Source organism: Hemitrygon akajei, chromosome 24 (assembly GCF_048418815.1).
Source record: "Hemitrygon akajei chromosome 24, sHemAka1.3, whole genome shotgun sequence".
NCBI lineage: Eukaryota > Metazoa > Chordata > Chondrichthyes > Myliobatiformes > Dasyatidae > Hemitrygon > Hemitrygon akajei.
The window spans coordinates 8,081,620-8,097,832 of NC_133147.1; the positions used below are offsets into that span (position 1 = coordinate 8,081,620).

Sequence of the window (16,213 nt, forward strand, 5' to 3'; positions counted from 1 at the left end):
GTCTATGTAAAGCTATGGGATGAAATATTCTGTGAAGCTCCTGGAAATCCAACCATTATCAGAACTTTATGAATCACAAATGAAATTTAGCAACTGGGAATGCCAGTATTCCTTTATTATTTTTAAAGAATTGTGCTTGAAGGATGGAGTTTGAGGTTACAGCTACCTATCATACAATGTGTTGGGCAGTGTTTGGAAACAAGAAAAAACTTTAATATAATTTCAAAATATATTTTTATTAATCTTTCTCATAGATAAGTGCAGAGGAAAAGGTCTGTACAGGAAATTTTCAAAATAACAACAGAAACTATACAGTATTCCATAAAAAACAGTGTATATATTTAAATTTATGGTCCTTATTTGAGGATTTGCCAGGAACAGCTCACTAAGGCTTCTGTGCAGAAATGCTCTTGTATAAAATGTGGAGAATTAGGCACCACAGGCATTTAAATTATTTTATTTCCTTAGGGAAATGTCCGGCTTCTTTTCCATGAATTCTTTCTTCAGCGAGCAATCAGAATCTTAACAAAGAAACCAAGGCCACAAATTAGATTGCCTTTAATAACAATATCTGTATTAAATTCATCCTCACACCAGTCATCAATTAGCAACACATTAACCTTGAGAGAAAATACAGAGGAAATAACATCATCAAGCAGCAGGTTATTCCTCTATAAAGTAAGCCACTTTGTCAGACAAACTGACGAGTGTTACAACTGGTTATCCGTAGCAGGGATGGATGGATGCCCAAGATTAGCAACAGGCGCTCCAGTCCCCTGACCACAAAACCAGTTACAAATATTAATTTAGAAGGAATATAATTTTCTGAAGTGTAGAATTATGACTGGAATTATAACAGGACCAGTAACGAATCATGATCTTGAAACAAACTACCTGTAACATACCATAAGACATCAAAGCAGAATTAGGCCATTTGGCCCATGAAGTCTGCTGCACCATTCCATCATGGCTGACTTATTATGCCTCTCAACCCCATCTTCCTGCCTTCTCCCCATAACCTTTGACTCCCTGACTAATCAAGAACATTTCAACCTCTGCTTTAAATATATTCAATGACTTGGGTCCACAGCCATCTGTGGCAACGAATTCCACAAATTCACCATGCTCTGACTGAAGAAATTCCTCCTCATCTCTGTTCTAAACAGACATCCCTCTATTCTGAGGCTGTGTCCTCTAGTCTTAAACTCTGCAACACAGAATTACAAACTTTAAAATATAGAATTACAGTTTCAAGGTTGCATTAAGTTGCATTCTTAAAACCTTTTTTCTTTTCTTGGTTAAAGGTTTCTAGCAGGTGCTCTGTTACAGTGCTTGCCCATGTGAACCTGTTCTGTGGTATCCCCCTCGTCGTAGCCAGTTCATTGATTGATGAAAAACTACAAAAAGCGAGTTTTATCCAACTTGTTTCTTACAGTTCAGATGCTGTTGCCAATTCTGGAGCTCCCAACTTTTGCTTCAGTATCAGATACTAGCAAGTGAAAAAAAAGACCGTTAGTGAATTAATTTAAAAGAGAATTATCTTCATTTAAACAGCACCTTTAATGAGAAAAAAAACCCAAAGCAGGGTAATTAAACAAATCTTCTACTAGTTCCCAAGGAGATGTTAACCCAGATGATCAAAGAGGATTTGAGAACTTCTGAAAAACAACTTTTCTGGTGTCTGGTCATCAGTGGTAAAGTCAGCATTTATTTGTCCATCTGTAACTACCCTTAAGAAGGTACTGATAAGACCTTTCGTGAAGGTGCTGACTTAGGTTACTTGGGGCATGAGCATACATTCTGGCCCTCTAGCTGTAGTAAAGATACATTTTGTTTAGGTTATTGTGTTTGTTGGTAACCCAGTATTATCAAATACCTTCTGAGAATTGATTTTTTTTCCTTTGATTTCGGGTACAATAAGCACTTATTGGAATATAGTACTTGAGGTTCATTGAAAAGAGACCTTGACCAGATGCATTCCAGATATTTTGGGCTTGAATGTTTGCTTTTGGTTCAATTTGCCACAGTGGTATAGCTAATATTGCTGCTCTCTCACAGCTTGTGACTCAAGTTCATTCCTGACCTCAGGTCCTGTTGGTGTGGAGTTTGCACATCCTCCGTGACCTGGTGCTCCAATACAAGCTGGTAGATTTGTTAGCACTGTAAATTGCCCATAGTGGTAGCTACACAGTACTATTGGGCAAGAACTTCCAGGATTTGGATAAGGACCGATAACACTGGACAACAAAGATTTTATTTCCTGAATACTTTTGGGTATATCTTATAGATTCTGGGCTGCTAATCATGAAAATCACCATGAAATTCCCCTGTTAAACACCAGTTTTCAAAAATCACCTGTATTTGTTATTTCAATTCATAATTCAAGTCAGAACAACTGATGCCAAGATTAAGGAAGGCATTTTTATTGGTCCACAAGTCAAACAGGTCCTCAATGACAGGCAATTCAAAGAACTTCCAGCGGGACCATAGAAAATTGCGTGGAAGGCATTCAAGGATGTTGTTGAAAATTTTCTTGCCAACTACAGAGCACCAAACTACCTGCAGCTGGTTGACAACATGCTTCAAACATACAAAACCATGAAGTGCAACATGTCACGAAAGATTCATTTTCTGCATTCCCATTTAGACTTCTTCCCTGCAAATCTTGGTGTGGTCAGTGATGAGCATGGTGAAAGGTTTCACCAGAACACTGCAGTCAAGATGAAATGGTATCAGGGCAACTGGAATCCATCAACGCTGGCTGAGTACTGTTGGACACCTAAAGGGGGAAGCCTCAGACGCTGAGTACCAAAAAAACGACTTTTAGCTTAGTTGAATTATTGCAAAGCATCAGCACTGTTATGGAATTAAATGCATTATATTCAATAAAAGTTAATTTTTTGTTTCTCCAAATTCCTATGTGATACCAGTAGTCAGAAATTATATTCGTGTCCAGCTTCACATGGTGTATCATAAACAAAAAAAATTCTGAGGAATCAACACTTGCGAAAAAAAGTGTTGTCCAGCGTGACATGTCCTTCTTGTGGTTGATGGAGCTGCTGGACCAAGCCTATATGGGTTTGTAAATAGTATGTAGTGCACTCATCCTGGGCTGCGTATGAAGGGAATGATCACTTCGGGGATGGATGAGATACAAATTGGTGCTTTTTACCTTTATATGTCAAACCTGGGTATACTCTCAATCGCACATGAATTTATTACTTACATTTTTACGGCTCACAATGGCTTGTTGTAGCCACAAGAGTTCCATAGCAAGGCTACTTCTGTAGTTCTGAAGTTCCTGGAATGACGAAGGCATCTCTTTCCTTTGCAATTTACAAAGAGGTCCTGCAGATTCAAATGACAACATTCCTCAGCATGTAGTGTTACAGAACCTGTCGCTTACACCTCACACCAGTCATTTTCAATGGGTCTTAAAAGGAAAGTCTGGCTAGCATAAGAAGTTTGGTATCATTTTAAAATATGTTTTCATTTTTGCAAGAATCTGATAAGGCATAAAACTGTTTTACAGCAGAATACATCATTGGGACATTTAAGCAGTTCCCAAAAGGAATGCATAAAAATAGATAGGTGGAGAAGAATGGAAGCATTTGTTCCATCTGTGCAAAGAACTTTTTTGTTTTCTCTTCTTGCCACCTAAACAGAATACTTTCCTCATTAATTTTAGAACTCAAAGTCATCATTCCCAAACCAAAAACCTGTTCCAACTAACTGTAACATTGGTGCAAAACAATTAATATTTCAAAACATTTTATAGCTATTAAGAGTAAAAACAATTGAATTTATAAAATATAGGAGCTTAATTAGGCCATTCAGTCCATTGAGCCTGCACCAGCTTTCAATTGCGGCTGCTTTATTTTTCTACCCCATACTCCACCTTCTTCCAATAACTCTTAACCCCTTTACCAATTAAGAACCTATAGGGACAAGGTAGTTTAAATGGTTTGGCACAGACTAGGTGCACTGATGGGCCTGTTTCTGTGCTGTATTTTTCTATGACAATCTCTGTCATAAATACACCTAATGACATGACTTTGACAGACCTTTGTGGTATCCAATTCCACAGATTCACCACCCACTGGCTGAAGAATTACCACCTCATCTCAATTTCAAAGGGATTCCCTTTATTGTGAGCCTCATCGTTATGTACCATTGAGTGAATCTCGCACTTTACCTGTAAAGCTGCCGTTGGATATATTCTCCAGTACTGCACGATTGCATGCTGACATTACAGTGGAGGAATTATCAGAGCCCTTCCTTTCATCCCCACTTGCACAGAATGTTTGCTCTGTCTCTGAAAATGGAACCGTACTTTCGATATGTGGTATGTGTTCATGTGAACTGGTATCTACGTTCAGAGTGTTAGGAGCATCCAGCTGCTTGGGAGTACTTTGCCTGCTGGAGGGGTTTGTGCTTTCACAGGAATCCTTTACTGGTTCATCATTCTCAAGTAGTGGATGGTCAGTGCTTTCTTCTGCTTCGGGGCAAAGTGTTTCAGACGTTTTACTTTGAAGTATATTGTGGACACCTTCTGTTCCTGAAACCTGGAGAAGATGAAAACAAATTGTCAGACAGCTGTTGTAGAAAAGTAGATAAAATGTTGGAGGAATTCAACAGGTCAGGCAGCATCTATGGAGAGCCATCTGCAGTTTATGTCAGCACATAAAGCTTGAAAATTGCTTTCCCTTCAAGTAAGGATTTTGAGTAAAATATTTTCCCTCATCTCATTTCCTGGACTGTTTCAATAACTCTGCAGTTTGATGTATTATATTTTGTGTTTTTCACTTGTTTTTTGCCATTTGCGTAATTTGGTTTTTTTTGCACGTTGGGTGTTTGATGTTTTCAAACTTGATCTCGTGTCAGTCCATTCCACCAGCTTCTTTCTAAACTGCTACACTCTACCACTGGCAACCCACACAAAAAGCTGGAGGAATTCAGTAGATCAGGAAGCATCAATGGACAGCAATAATTAGTTGATGTTTTGGTCCAAGGCCCTTCATCAGGACTGGAAAGGAAGGAGGCATAAGCTAGAACAGGGGCTCCCAACCTTTTTTAGGCCATAGACCTCCTGCCATTAACCGAGTGGTACATGGACCCCAGGTTGGGAACCGCTGAAATAAGGAAGTAGGGGTAGGGGAGGAGTACAAGCAAATTAGTGATAGGTGAGACCAGGTGAGTGGGTGGGGGAAGGGGGGAGTGAAGTAAGAAACTGGAAGGTGATTGGTGGAAGAGTTGGAAGAATCCTGATGAAAAGTCTTTGACCCAAAACTGTTTATTCTCCTCCATGGATGCTGCCTGACTTGCTGAGTTTCTCCAGCATTTTGTGTTCAGACCTGGTCACTAGGTACAGGAAGGATATGACGATGTTTGCCAGGGTATAGAAAAGATTTATGAGAATAGTTCCTGGGTTGAGGGACTACATTTACCACAACAGACTGAAGAGCCTAGCACTCTTGTCTTCAGAGAGAAAGCAGGCAGGATATTTTCAAGAACCATTGTGCATATCTACATGCAGCATTCTGGATGTACCAGACAGAATGGGGGAAGGTCAGTGCAAGGTTTGTGAGGTGTTGCAACCAATACATTAACTGGAAATCCATTTATACAACTAGAGTGGAGATTGATTTGGCTGTACGAGAACACTGTCTGTAAAGCACCGACTACTGGATAAAATAAACGTTGGTGCATCTGCTGGGTAGGAACAAACCCTGGCAGGATGGTGGACTGCAAAGAGGATAGTGATAGATTACAAACACAAAACGATTCTGCAGGTGTTGGAAACCTTGAATTAATTGGAAAGGGAACAAGTCTTATTAAAAAACTACATCAAGACAATGATAGAGGCATCTTGATGTGTATTCAGGAAGCTCAATTCATAGTATGGAATAGATTCTCCAGGCCATGACTGAACCCGATGTTTCAAAGATGATTTTGGTGTTGGGCTAGACTGAAAAGGTCAGGGTGTTGGAGTCTGAGACAAGGGTTGGCCAGTTCAGCTCGTTGCTCTGCACTGCCCTGAAATAAAGGTCTGTGGACAGACTCCCTTTTTATTTCTCTGCACATTGGGTATTTGATGGTCTTGTTTTTAATGGGTTCCGTTGTATTTTTTTGTTTTGTGGCTGAAAATAAGAAGACGAATCTCAAGGTTGTATATAATACACATACTTTAATAATAAATGTACTTTGAACTTTGAATAGATTTCCAGAAGGCTCACTGAGCAAGATGAGTCGAATGGGGTCAGTTGGCCATTATGACACATAAGATATGGAAAACCTTTTTGCAAGTTGCTACAGAAGGAAGCCAAATAGATATTTCGTGTTGAAGTGAAGTCACATGGTAAAATGGGTTATCCAGTCAGGTCCAAAGATGAATCGACTTGGGCAGAAGTACTACTATAGATTTTAAAGAAAATTGTTCCCAGAAGAACAGGATTGGTATTGATGTTGGCTAAAGGAAAAGAGAGTTGCTCTCACAACAGTTAAGGTTACTGAAGAAGACTACAGTTTATAACTGTCTTAATACTTAAGGCTGATATATACTTGTGCGTGGCATCTACGTCATAGGTATCGCATACCCTACACCGTACCACTGTACCCTATGCCATAGGGTGACGTGCACCTCTCCAGAAAAGTTACTCACGCATTGCGGCAATGCAGACCGCAACAACTGTGATTGGTCCACTTGGTAGCATCGCATTTCCTCCTACGTATTTCCAGTTGCTTCTTCTCCACCATGTTTGTAGGCTGTGCGTACACCAAGACGAAATAGATGAACCAAACTGTCAAATCTACCTGCCGACATGTGAAAATGTTTGAAATGCATTTCCTCGACCATGTCTCTCACGAAGAAACTCAACACCGTGGCATAGAAACCCCACCGCCAACTAGTGTTTTGGCGCACACCGATGCATGCTCACTACGGCGTAGAGCGACGCAGAAGTGAAAATCAAGGCCACGGAGTAGGCTGCGGCGTAGCCCATACGCACAAGTATAAATCAGCCTTTACAAGATAATTTCTAGCTGAGTAAGGAGTCAGAAATCCTTTGGAAGAAAAGCTGCATTAACATCCTTTATAATCTCTGCCTTTATAGTCTTGGTAAACTACGGCATGGTTACAGCAGTACTTTACAAAAGCTAGCTGTAAAATAGCAGTTCGATCCCCACTGCTGCCTGTAAGGAGTTTGTATCTTCTCCCCATACCTGGGTTTCCTACAGGTGCTCTGATTACCTCTACAGTCCAAAGGCATACAACGCTGGAAGGGTGGCAATACTCACAGTCTTCCCAGTACAATCAGAGCTGATTTGATTTGATCTGATGCAAAAAACGATGCATTTCACTGTATGTTTCAAAGTACATGTGACAAATAAAGCTAATCTTTAAAAATCTCTCTGCATGTCTCAAAGGATGTAACACCTATGGAACACTCTAGCCCAAGGGTTCCCAATCTGAGGTCCATGGACTCTTGCTTAATGGTATTGGTCCAGGGCATAAAAAAAGTTGGAAACACTTGCTTTAGCCAAATCATGCACATTATGTCTGATAAACAACAGAAATAAATAACCTCTGACCTAGTGGGAACGACAATGGTTAAAGAATAAATTCAATCCACAATATTGAGAAAAGTTGTTTGTTCTTTTGCATCCAGATGAGTAGATTGACTAACATTCAAGTCATTCCCAGGACGTGGAATGATTATTCTTTCCTTTACACGGCTCACTTGGGTTCAATAAGAACATGAGAAATGGAAACAGGAGGAGGTCACGTGGCTCCCTGAGTCTGTTCTGCCATTTAATAACATCAGTCAGCAGGTCGGGCAGACAAAAATAAATGGACTGCATAGGGAACAGGAAAAGATAAAAGTCAAGCCCCAGTTTCAAAAAGAGCACTGATTTGCACGCTGTTTATGAAAAACCTGACAATGATGAGAGTGACACAGGACTGGGTAGCCTTGAGATTTAAAATTTGAAAACTTACAAGAGACAAGCAATATGGCTTACAGCAAAAGTGAATGGCAAATTAATTAAAATGGTACTGGACACTTGCTTGGGTGTTTCAATCATTTCACAAAATGAGTTTGAATGACATTTCAATGACACTGAACTGAAGCCCACAGATATCCAACTAAGAAACTATACTAAAGAAAAGATAACCCTGTGGGAATGATGTTCGTAACAGTAAATACAACAAACAACAAGCCACATTGAGCTTGTATGTAGTAAGATCAGGAAGGCCAGAACTGTGGGCACCTGAATGGCTGAGACAACTACAGCTTGATTGGAGATCCATCCACCATTTGCATTGCCGCATCCCCTGCAACAGAGTCAATTGAAAGCGAATCAAGAAAGGTACTGGATGATGCCACAACTGACTCCATGCTGTACACCATGAACCGTTGCTCAGTAGAGGGCAAACAGGTGTTGGTGCCAATCTCTGTGCCTCTGGTTGGAAACATATTGGACCACGGAAGGACCATGCTGCTCAGAGAAGCATGAAAGCGTGGTCCCACTACAACAGTTTTTGTAGAAAGCTTCTGATATGTTAACCAGGCAATTACTTGTGAAGTGTAGCTTGCTTTTAACCTGGAAGTGTTCAAGGAGCTGCAGGAAAGTTGCAAGTATTTGGCTTTGTTGTGTATAAAGAACCAGAATCTACATGAACTTTAAATGGGAGACAATAAGTTGCTTGTAAAAGCAGATGCAACAAACAAAACCCAGCTGGATGAATGGAAGACCAAGAAGAAAGTAACAAAAATGGGGGAGTTGTCGGATGATATTGTGGAAGAGGAAACCAAGAGATCAGATCATATAGGGAGCAAAAGAAGGATTAGTAACAGAATACTCCAGTGAACTAAATGCACCTTCCCAAGATCAAAATGTACAAGTGCAAGGAGCAAAGTAGATCCGGAGAGAAAAGTCGAGAAAAGTAGAGACGTGTCCAAGCTGTCAAAACCATTTATTGCAGTCCCAGAGCCAACTCCTACAACCATTACAGAGGAGACCCCAGAACCACAGATTGTTTTCACAGCAACAACTCTTACCTGCCAAGCAGAGTGACCTCCTACCATCTGCCGCCCCCTGTTGGAAAGAAGTTATCCCACAAGAGCAATAAAGCCTTCGTAGTGATTAAATCTTTAGGCCTGAATGCAACAACTTTAAATTTACTAAGCTGCATGTCTATATAATAGTTGTATTATCACAAGTCTTGGTCAGTGATGCGAGGCAGACAATCACAAAGAGTACTGATAATGGCTGGGGTCACCCGTCTTGTAAAGATACTGACCAGAAGGCAATGGCAAACTGCTTCTGCAGAAAAACGTGCCAAGAACAATCACGGTCATGAGACCATGATCGTCTACGTCATACAACATGGCACATAATGATGCTAAAATTTAATTAGTCTTCACTATTTTTCAAATTATATTCCATCTTTAAGACCATTTGCTAAGTTGGGAGGTATTGTAAGAAATTTACAAAGCACTGACTAGAATGTATTATTTGCTCTGGAGAGAGTGCAGAGCAGATTCACCAGAACGGTGTCTGATTGGTGGACTTTAGCTATGTGGGGTGGGGGGGGAGGGAGAGGTTGGACAGGCTGAGCTTGTTTTCCCTGGAATGAAAGAGACTGAGGGGAGTGACTTGATATAGGTACGTAATAAGAGGCAAAGTACGTCACGAGTGAAACCCTCCTAACCATGCAGCATTCATCATCAGAGATCCTCACCACCAGTTCATGCTCTCTTCTCATTGCTGCCATCAGTCATCTTCGGCACAAGGTTTCTTCCAGGTGCTCTGGTTTCCTCCCAGTCTAAAGGTGTACTGTTTGGTAGGTTAATTGGTCATCGTAAATTGTCCCATTATTAAGCTAGGGTTAAACTAGGGACTGCTGGATGATGTGGCTCAAAAGGCCAGAAAGTCCTGTTCCGTGCTCTAAGTAAATAAATATTATTTTTTTAACTGTCAATTTGTGAGACAGGACCTGTCCTGCACAAAACAACGCTGACTATCCCTAATAAAACTCTGCTTTTCCAAATGCATCTTCTCCAATCACTTAAGGTCTGCTCACCACCTATAATTAAGGATCCCCACCACCCAGGATGTGCTCCCTTCTCATTGCTACCATCAGAAGGAGGTACATACCGGTAAGCCTGAAGACACACACTCAGCAGTTCAGGAACAGCTTTTTTTCCTCTGCCATTTGATTTCTGAATGGACATTGAATGCATGAATGCTACCTCACTACTTTTTCTAATTTCTATTTTTGCGCTACTTAATTTAACTATTTAGTATACAGATATATATACTTACTATAATTTAATTTTCTCTCTATACTTATCATGCATTGTACTGCTGCTGCAAAGTTAACAAATGTCATGACATATGCTGGTGATATTAAACCTGATGCTGACTCTGATATTTTCCTGGATTGTTTCTGTTGCCCGTCATAAACAAACACATCAATATAGGCTAATCAATCTTCTACAGGAGGATGCAAAGATCTCAATCAAAGCCACAGAAACCTCTTCCCTTGCTCTCAGTATGCTGGGACGAATTCTATCAGACCCTGAGGATTTATCCACCTTAATGTTTTTCAGAATACACACCACCACCTGCTTTTTGATATTGACATACCTTAGAATATCAACTTATTCCCCCCTAATCTCAGCATCATCCTTGTTGTTCTCCTTGTGAATACTGATGTGAAATACTCATTAAAGACTGTACCTTTTTTATGCCATGGAGCCTTACCATTAACCAAGAGGCCTGTGGGTCCCAGTTTGGGAACCCCAGATCTAAAAGGCCAGTTAAATATGTAAGTTTTATTTCCAAATATACATTACATACCTGATTCCGAAATCTGGGTCGAGGCAACTCTTTCCCATCCCATTCCAACATGTCCGTAACCCCTTCGATTTCTCTCACAATACATTCATAGTCCTGGCGGAGACTTCGGAACTTTTTTCTTACCAAATAGCCTCTAACGTGAGCCTACAAATGGATGCAAGGACTTTAAAAGATATATATAACACATCAAACTGCTTTCCTAATATAAATAGGTCTATATCCCTGCAGAGTACTGTTATCTGCTCCATTTAAAATAATATTCAACGGGGTTATGGACTGTTGTTTTTGATGAACTCCAGATCAAGGACTCTTTGGGGGGTGGGGGTTGCTATTGCTTCCATGATGGATGTTGGGGGGGGTGGAGGTCGGTGCTTCTGTTGGCAGGGGGAAGGGAGGGTCAATGCTTGTGCATGGGAGGGGGAGAAGGGCTTTGGGGTTCTGATGTTTCTGTCATTCACTCTTTGGTGTTTATTGTTTCATGGATGTCTGTGAAGAGTAAGTCTGTATACTGCATACATTCTCTGACATTAATTAAATTGAACCATTTGGTTTTTGTTAAACAACATTTCAATTCCATCATTTGATCATGCTGGTTGCTTTACTGAGACAGCCGGAAGTATAGAGAGACCATACAGGGGAGCTGGGTTACCATGACATGCTGAACTATGTCCATAACTCTCTGCAGTTTCTTGTAGTCACATACAGAGGAGTTGCCATACCAAGTCACTGTGCATCCAGGTGGAATGCTTTCTGTGATAAGGGTCGAAGGGGACATGCTACATTTCTTTGGCCTCCTGAGCAAGTATAGGCATTGGTGAGCTTTCTTGGCTGTGACATCAACCTGGTTGGACCAGGTTTACTATTGATGATCATCACTCTCAGGTAACACCATCCCACTACCCTTGTGTAAGTGCAATTGTGAAGGAAGCACAGCAGTGCCACTACTTCCTCAGGTGTTTGCAGAGATTCGGCATGACATTCAGATGTTTACGAAGAACGTATTGAGTGGCTACATCATAGCCTGGTATGGAAACACCAGTGCCTTTGAATGGAAAATCCTACAAAAAGTAGTGAATTTGACACAGTCCATCACAGGTAAAGCCCTCCCAACCTTTGAGAACATCTACATGAAACACTGTCATAGGAAAGCAGCGTCAGAGATCTCCACCACCCAGGCCATGCTCTCTTCTTGCTGCTGCCATCTGGCAGAAGATCCTGGAACCTCAGGACTCCCACCACCAGTTTCTACCCCTCAGCCATCAGGCTCATGAACAAAAGGGGATAACTACACTCAAGTTAGTTATCATTGAATCATTGAAATGTTTCTACAACCAGTGACCTCATTTTCAGGACTCTTTATCTGATGTTCTTGTTAGTTATTGCCATTTATTTATAGTTGAATTGGCACAGTTTGTTGTCTTCTGCACTCGGGCTGATCTTTCATTGATCCAAATGCACCCAAGTAGGACTGGCTGGGGTAGATATCTAGATTATCTTGGTCTTTAAAGAATGGGGTTTCCCTCCCTCTACGAATGAGGCTACCCTCACCCGCAATCTCCTCCATTTCCCTACATCCGCGCTCACCCATTTTCTCAGTGCTTTAATAGTGGAAGAGTTCCTCTTGTCCTTACCCACCACACCATCAGACCCTGCATTCAACACATTATCCTACGCAACTTTCACCATCTCCAAAGGGATCCTACCACTAAACATATTTCCCCCCCCCCCCCACCCCCTTTACCCTCTGCAGGGATTGCTCCTCTCCCATCAGATTCTTCCTCTCCTTCCCACCCACCTGGCTTCACCTATCACCTTTCAGCTAGCCTCCTTCCCCTCCCCTACCTTTATATTCTGACATACTCCCCCTTCCTTCTCTGTCCTGAAGAAGGATCTCGGCCCAAAATTTGACTGTATATTCATTTCCACACATGCGCCTGGCCTGTTGAGTGCCTCCAGCTTCTTGTGTGTGTTGCTTTGGATTTCCAGCATCTGCAGACTTTGATGTGCTTTTGACTTATCAGAAAAATGGGTGAATTAGAGAACATGTGCTAAAACGAATAGATGGACAAACTTCTGTTATTTTCTCTGGAATGCCAAAGACTGAGGGGAGATCTGATACAGGTTTATAAGATTATGAGAGGCTTAGAGAGAATACAGAGTCAGTTTCTTTTCCCCAGGGTTGAAATATCTAATTTTAGAGCAAATTCATATAAGGTGGCAAGTTCAAAGGAAATATGCAGCACAAATTTATTTATTTCAAACACTGAGTGTATACACAGAGCTGGAATGTGCTGCCTGGGGTGGTTGGTGAAGGGAAATACAACAGGCATTTAAGACACTCTTAGATAGGTGCTTGAATGTGGATGAAATGGAAGGATATGGACACTGTATCAGCAGAAAATATTAGTTTATTTAGGCATTTGATTACTAATTTAATTAGTTCAAAGTAGATTTTATTATAAAAGTACATGTATGTCTGGAGTGTCCAAAGATTTGGTCTTATTGGTTAGACGTTGTAACAGAGATAAGGTCAATAATCAGCCCAGAGGATGGATAGATGGATAGATGGATAGATGGATAGATGGATAGATGGATAGATGGATAGATGGATAGATGGATAGATGGATAGATGGATAGATGGATAGATGGATAGATGGATAGATGGATAGATGGATAGATGGATAGATGGATAGATGGATAGATGGATAGATGGATAGATGGATAGATGGATAGATACTTTATTCATCCCCATGGGGAAATTCAACTTTTTTCCAATGTCCCATACACTTGTTGTAGCAAAACTAATTACATACAATACTTAACTCAGTAAAAAAAATATGATATGCATCTAAATCACCATCTCAAAAAGCATTAATAATAGCTTTAAAAAGTTCTTAAGTCCTGGCGGTAGAATTGTAAAGCCTAATGGCATTGGGGAGTATTGACCTCTTCATCCTGTCTGAGGAGCATTGCATCGATAGTAACCTGTCACTGAAACTGCTTCTCTGTCTCTGGATGGTGCTATGTAGAGGATGTTCAGAGTTATCCATAATTGACCGTAGCCTACTCAGCGCCCTTCGCTCAGCTACCGATGTTAAACTCTCCAGTACTTTGCCCACGACAGAGCCCGCCTTCCTTACCAGCTTATTAAGACGTGAGGCGTCCCTCTTCTTAATGCTTCCTCCCCAACACGCCACCACAAAGAAGAGGGCGCTCTCCACAACTGACCTATAGAATATCTTCAGCATCTCACTACAGACATTGAATGACGCCAACCTTCTTAGGAAGTACATTCGACTCTGTGCCTTCCTGCACAAGGCATCTGTTAAAGGCATCTTTAATGTTATTTATTTGGGTAATGGGCTCAAAAAGCATGAAATATATTTGTTACAAATACTACCAGCAGCCAGTAAGAAAGCAATTACCAGGAAATGGCTAAGCCAAGAGTCTCCTACAGTCCTGGAATGGATAGAAATAGTTCAAGAAATTTATGTTATGGAACGATTGATTTTCTCTGAGACATGCCACTAAAAAATTTGAAAGATGCTGGGAAAATTGGACATTTTATTTGAACCTGAAATGACATCTTCACTGTACATTTATTTGGTTTGAAGAACTTTGTTTTATTTCTTCCTATGAGGGAACCTGTGGAATGGATTTTAAAGTCATGGGTCTAAAAGTCCCCTGAGACTTTGAAGGACAATTATGGACAAAAGAGTTTGTTTAACTTTGATACAGCAATGTAACCCATTTCTCTATTTTTTTTCTATAAGATACGGATTTTACTTCACCTATCATGACCCTGTCTGTTTTTATCCTGTTTGTTCTGTTATTGGCAAAACAATAAAAATAAAGTTTTTTTAAAAAGTACATATATGTCACCATATGCAACCCTGAGATTCATTTTCTTGTGAGCGCACTCAACGAATCTACAGAATAACTGTATCAGAATCAATGAAAGACCACATACAACCAGTGTACAAAAAATAAATAAGCAATAAGTACCGAGAACATGAGATGAAGAGTCCTTGAAAGTGAGCCAATAGATTGTGGGAACATTTCAATGATGGGGTGAGTGAAATTGAGTGAGGTTATTTCCTTTGGTTCAAGTGCCTGTTGGTTGAGAGGTAGTAACTGTTCCTGAACATGTTAGTATGAGGCCTGAGGCTCCTGTACCATCTTCCAGATAGCAACAGCAAGAAGAGAGCAGGACCTGGGTGGTGGGGTCCCCAATAATGGAGGCTTCTTCTTCTTCTTCTTCCTCCATTTCCAGCAGTTTAGACGCATCTAGGTATATTACTGCCCTCCGCAGGATGTATATTTAGTTAGAGTTTCAAGCAACTCAAATTCTTGAGTATACACAAGTCGCACGTAGAAACAGATGGTGGCCAAACAAAGATTTAACACAAAAACAAAATACATTTAAGTCAGACAGCCTCTTGAACAATATGCTTCTCTCAATTTTATATCGATTATAACTCAGCAAAACATGCTGAACTGTCTCTGGACTGCCACAGTCACATAACCGATAATGGAGGCTGCCTTCCTGCAACAGCATTTCATGTAGATGTGCTCAATGGTGGGAGGGCTTTACCTGTGATGGACTGGACAGTAATCATGCAACACTGTGGGCCAAAACACCTGCTCCTGTGTTGTAGTTGTTTTATGTTACAACAGCCTATTGTGCCAGGAACAGGAAATAGTAACTTTTTTTTTTGCAGGGCCCATCCGTAAGGGTCCTGGATTCAGAAAGTAATCGGATTCATGCTTGAAGATAAATAAAAATTGCAGCTTCCAGACTAGGGGTTCAGCTTAATTCCTCAAATAAAAGGGCAGCACAGAGCGTGTAATAATTATTCTGATTCTCCAGCACGTTACTGAGGATTGCCTTCAAGTCGAGTATGTACAGGTACAATGCTGCTTCTTGCAGCAGCATCACATGCACGTACCATCAGATAGGCTGCATTCCTGTTTAAAAATAAACAACCAGACCAACGAAAAAATAGCTGACTGAAGTAGCTATTATTTAACCACTATTTGCAAAAAAAAAAGACATTTCAATTGGAGCTGAGACCGAGTTTCTACTCACGGTTTGGCCTGTCACCATAGCAACCACCTAAATGTTGCTGACAGCTTTAAAACGAGAATTTAGCTATATCAGGAAGTTTAAGCACACTTTTCTGTGGTCAGAACTCCGATCATAGAAGAATCGACAAAAAAAACTTTTAAAAGCTGACCTGGATGGTACAAACTCTACGCAGCTCTGCCGCCGCCATTTTAAACGACCTGAGGAAGTGACGCATGGTAGAGTAGACCAACTGCCGACGATTTGCTGAGGTGATTGACATGG

The 16,213-nt window shown here is 40.8% G+C and overlaps 1 protein-coding gene across 2 annotated transcripts; it reads right to left on the reverse strand.

The window, feature by feature from the left end:
- Positions 1-220: 220 nt before the first annotated feature.
- On the reverse strand, positions 221-16,211 carry iqcc (IQ motif containing C). 2 transcript variants are annotated; one of them, XM_073028281.1, is made up of 6 exons: positions 16,101-16,211; positions 10,864-11,007; positions 4,196-4,565; positions 3,227-3,348; positions 1,434-1,489; positions 221-521 (listed from the first exon to the last, which is right to left on the reverse strand). In XM_073028281.1, exons 1-6 carry the CDS (start codon positions 16,209-16,211, stop codon positions 515-517), a joined length of 810 nt encoding a protein of 269 aa, XP_072884382.1. In that variant the 3' UTR covers positions 221-514. The 2 variants fall into 2 exon arrangements, with proteins under 2 accessions (XP_072884382.1, XP_072884383.1); XM_073028282.1 differs by lacking the exon at positions 16,101-16,211 and adding an exon at positions 15,953-16,078.
- Positions 16,212-16,213: the final 2 nt, after the last annotated feature.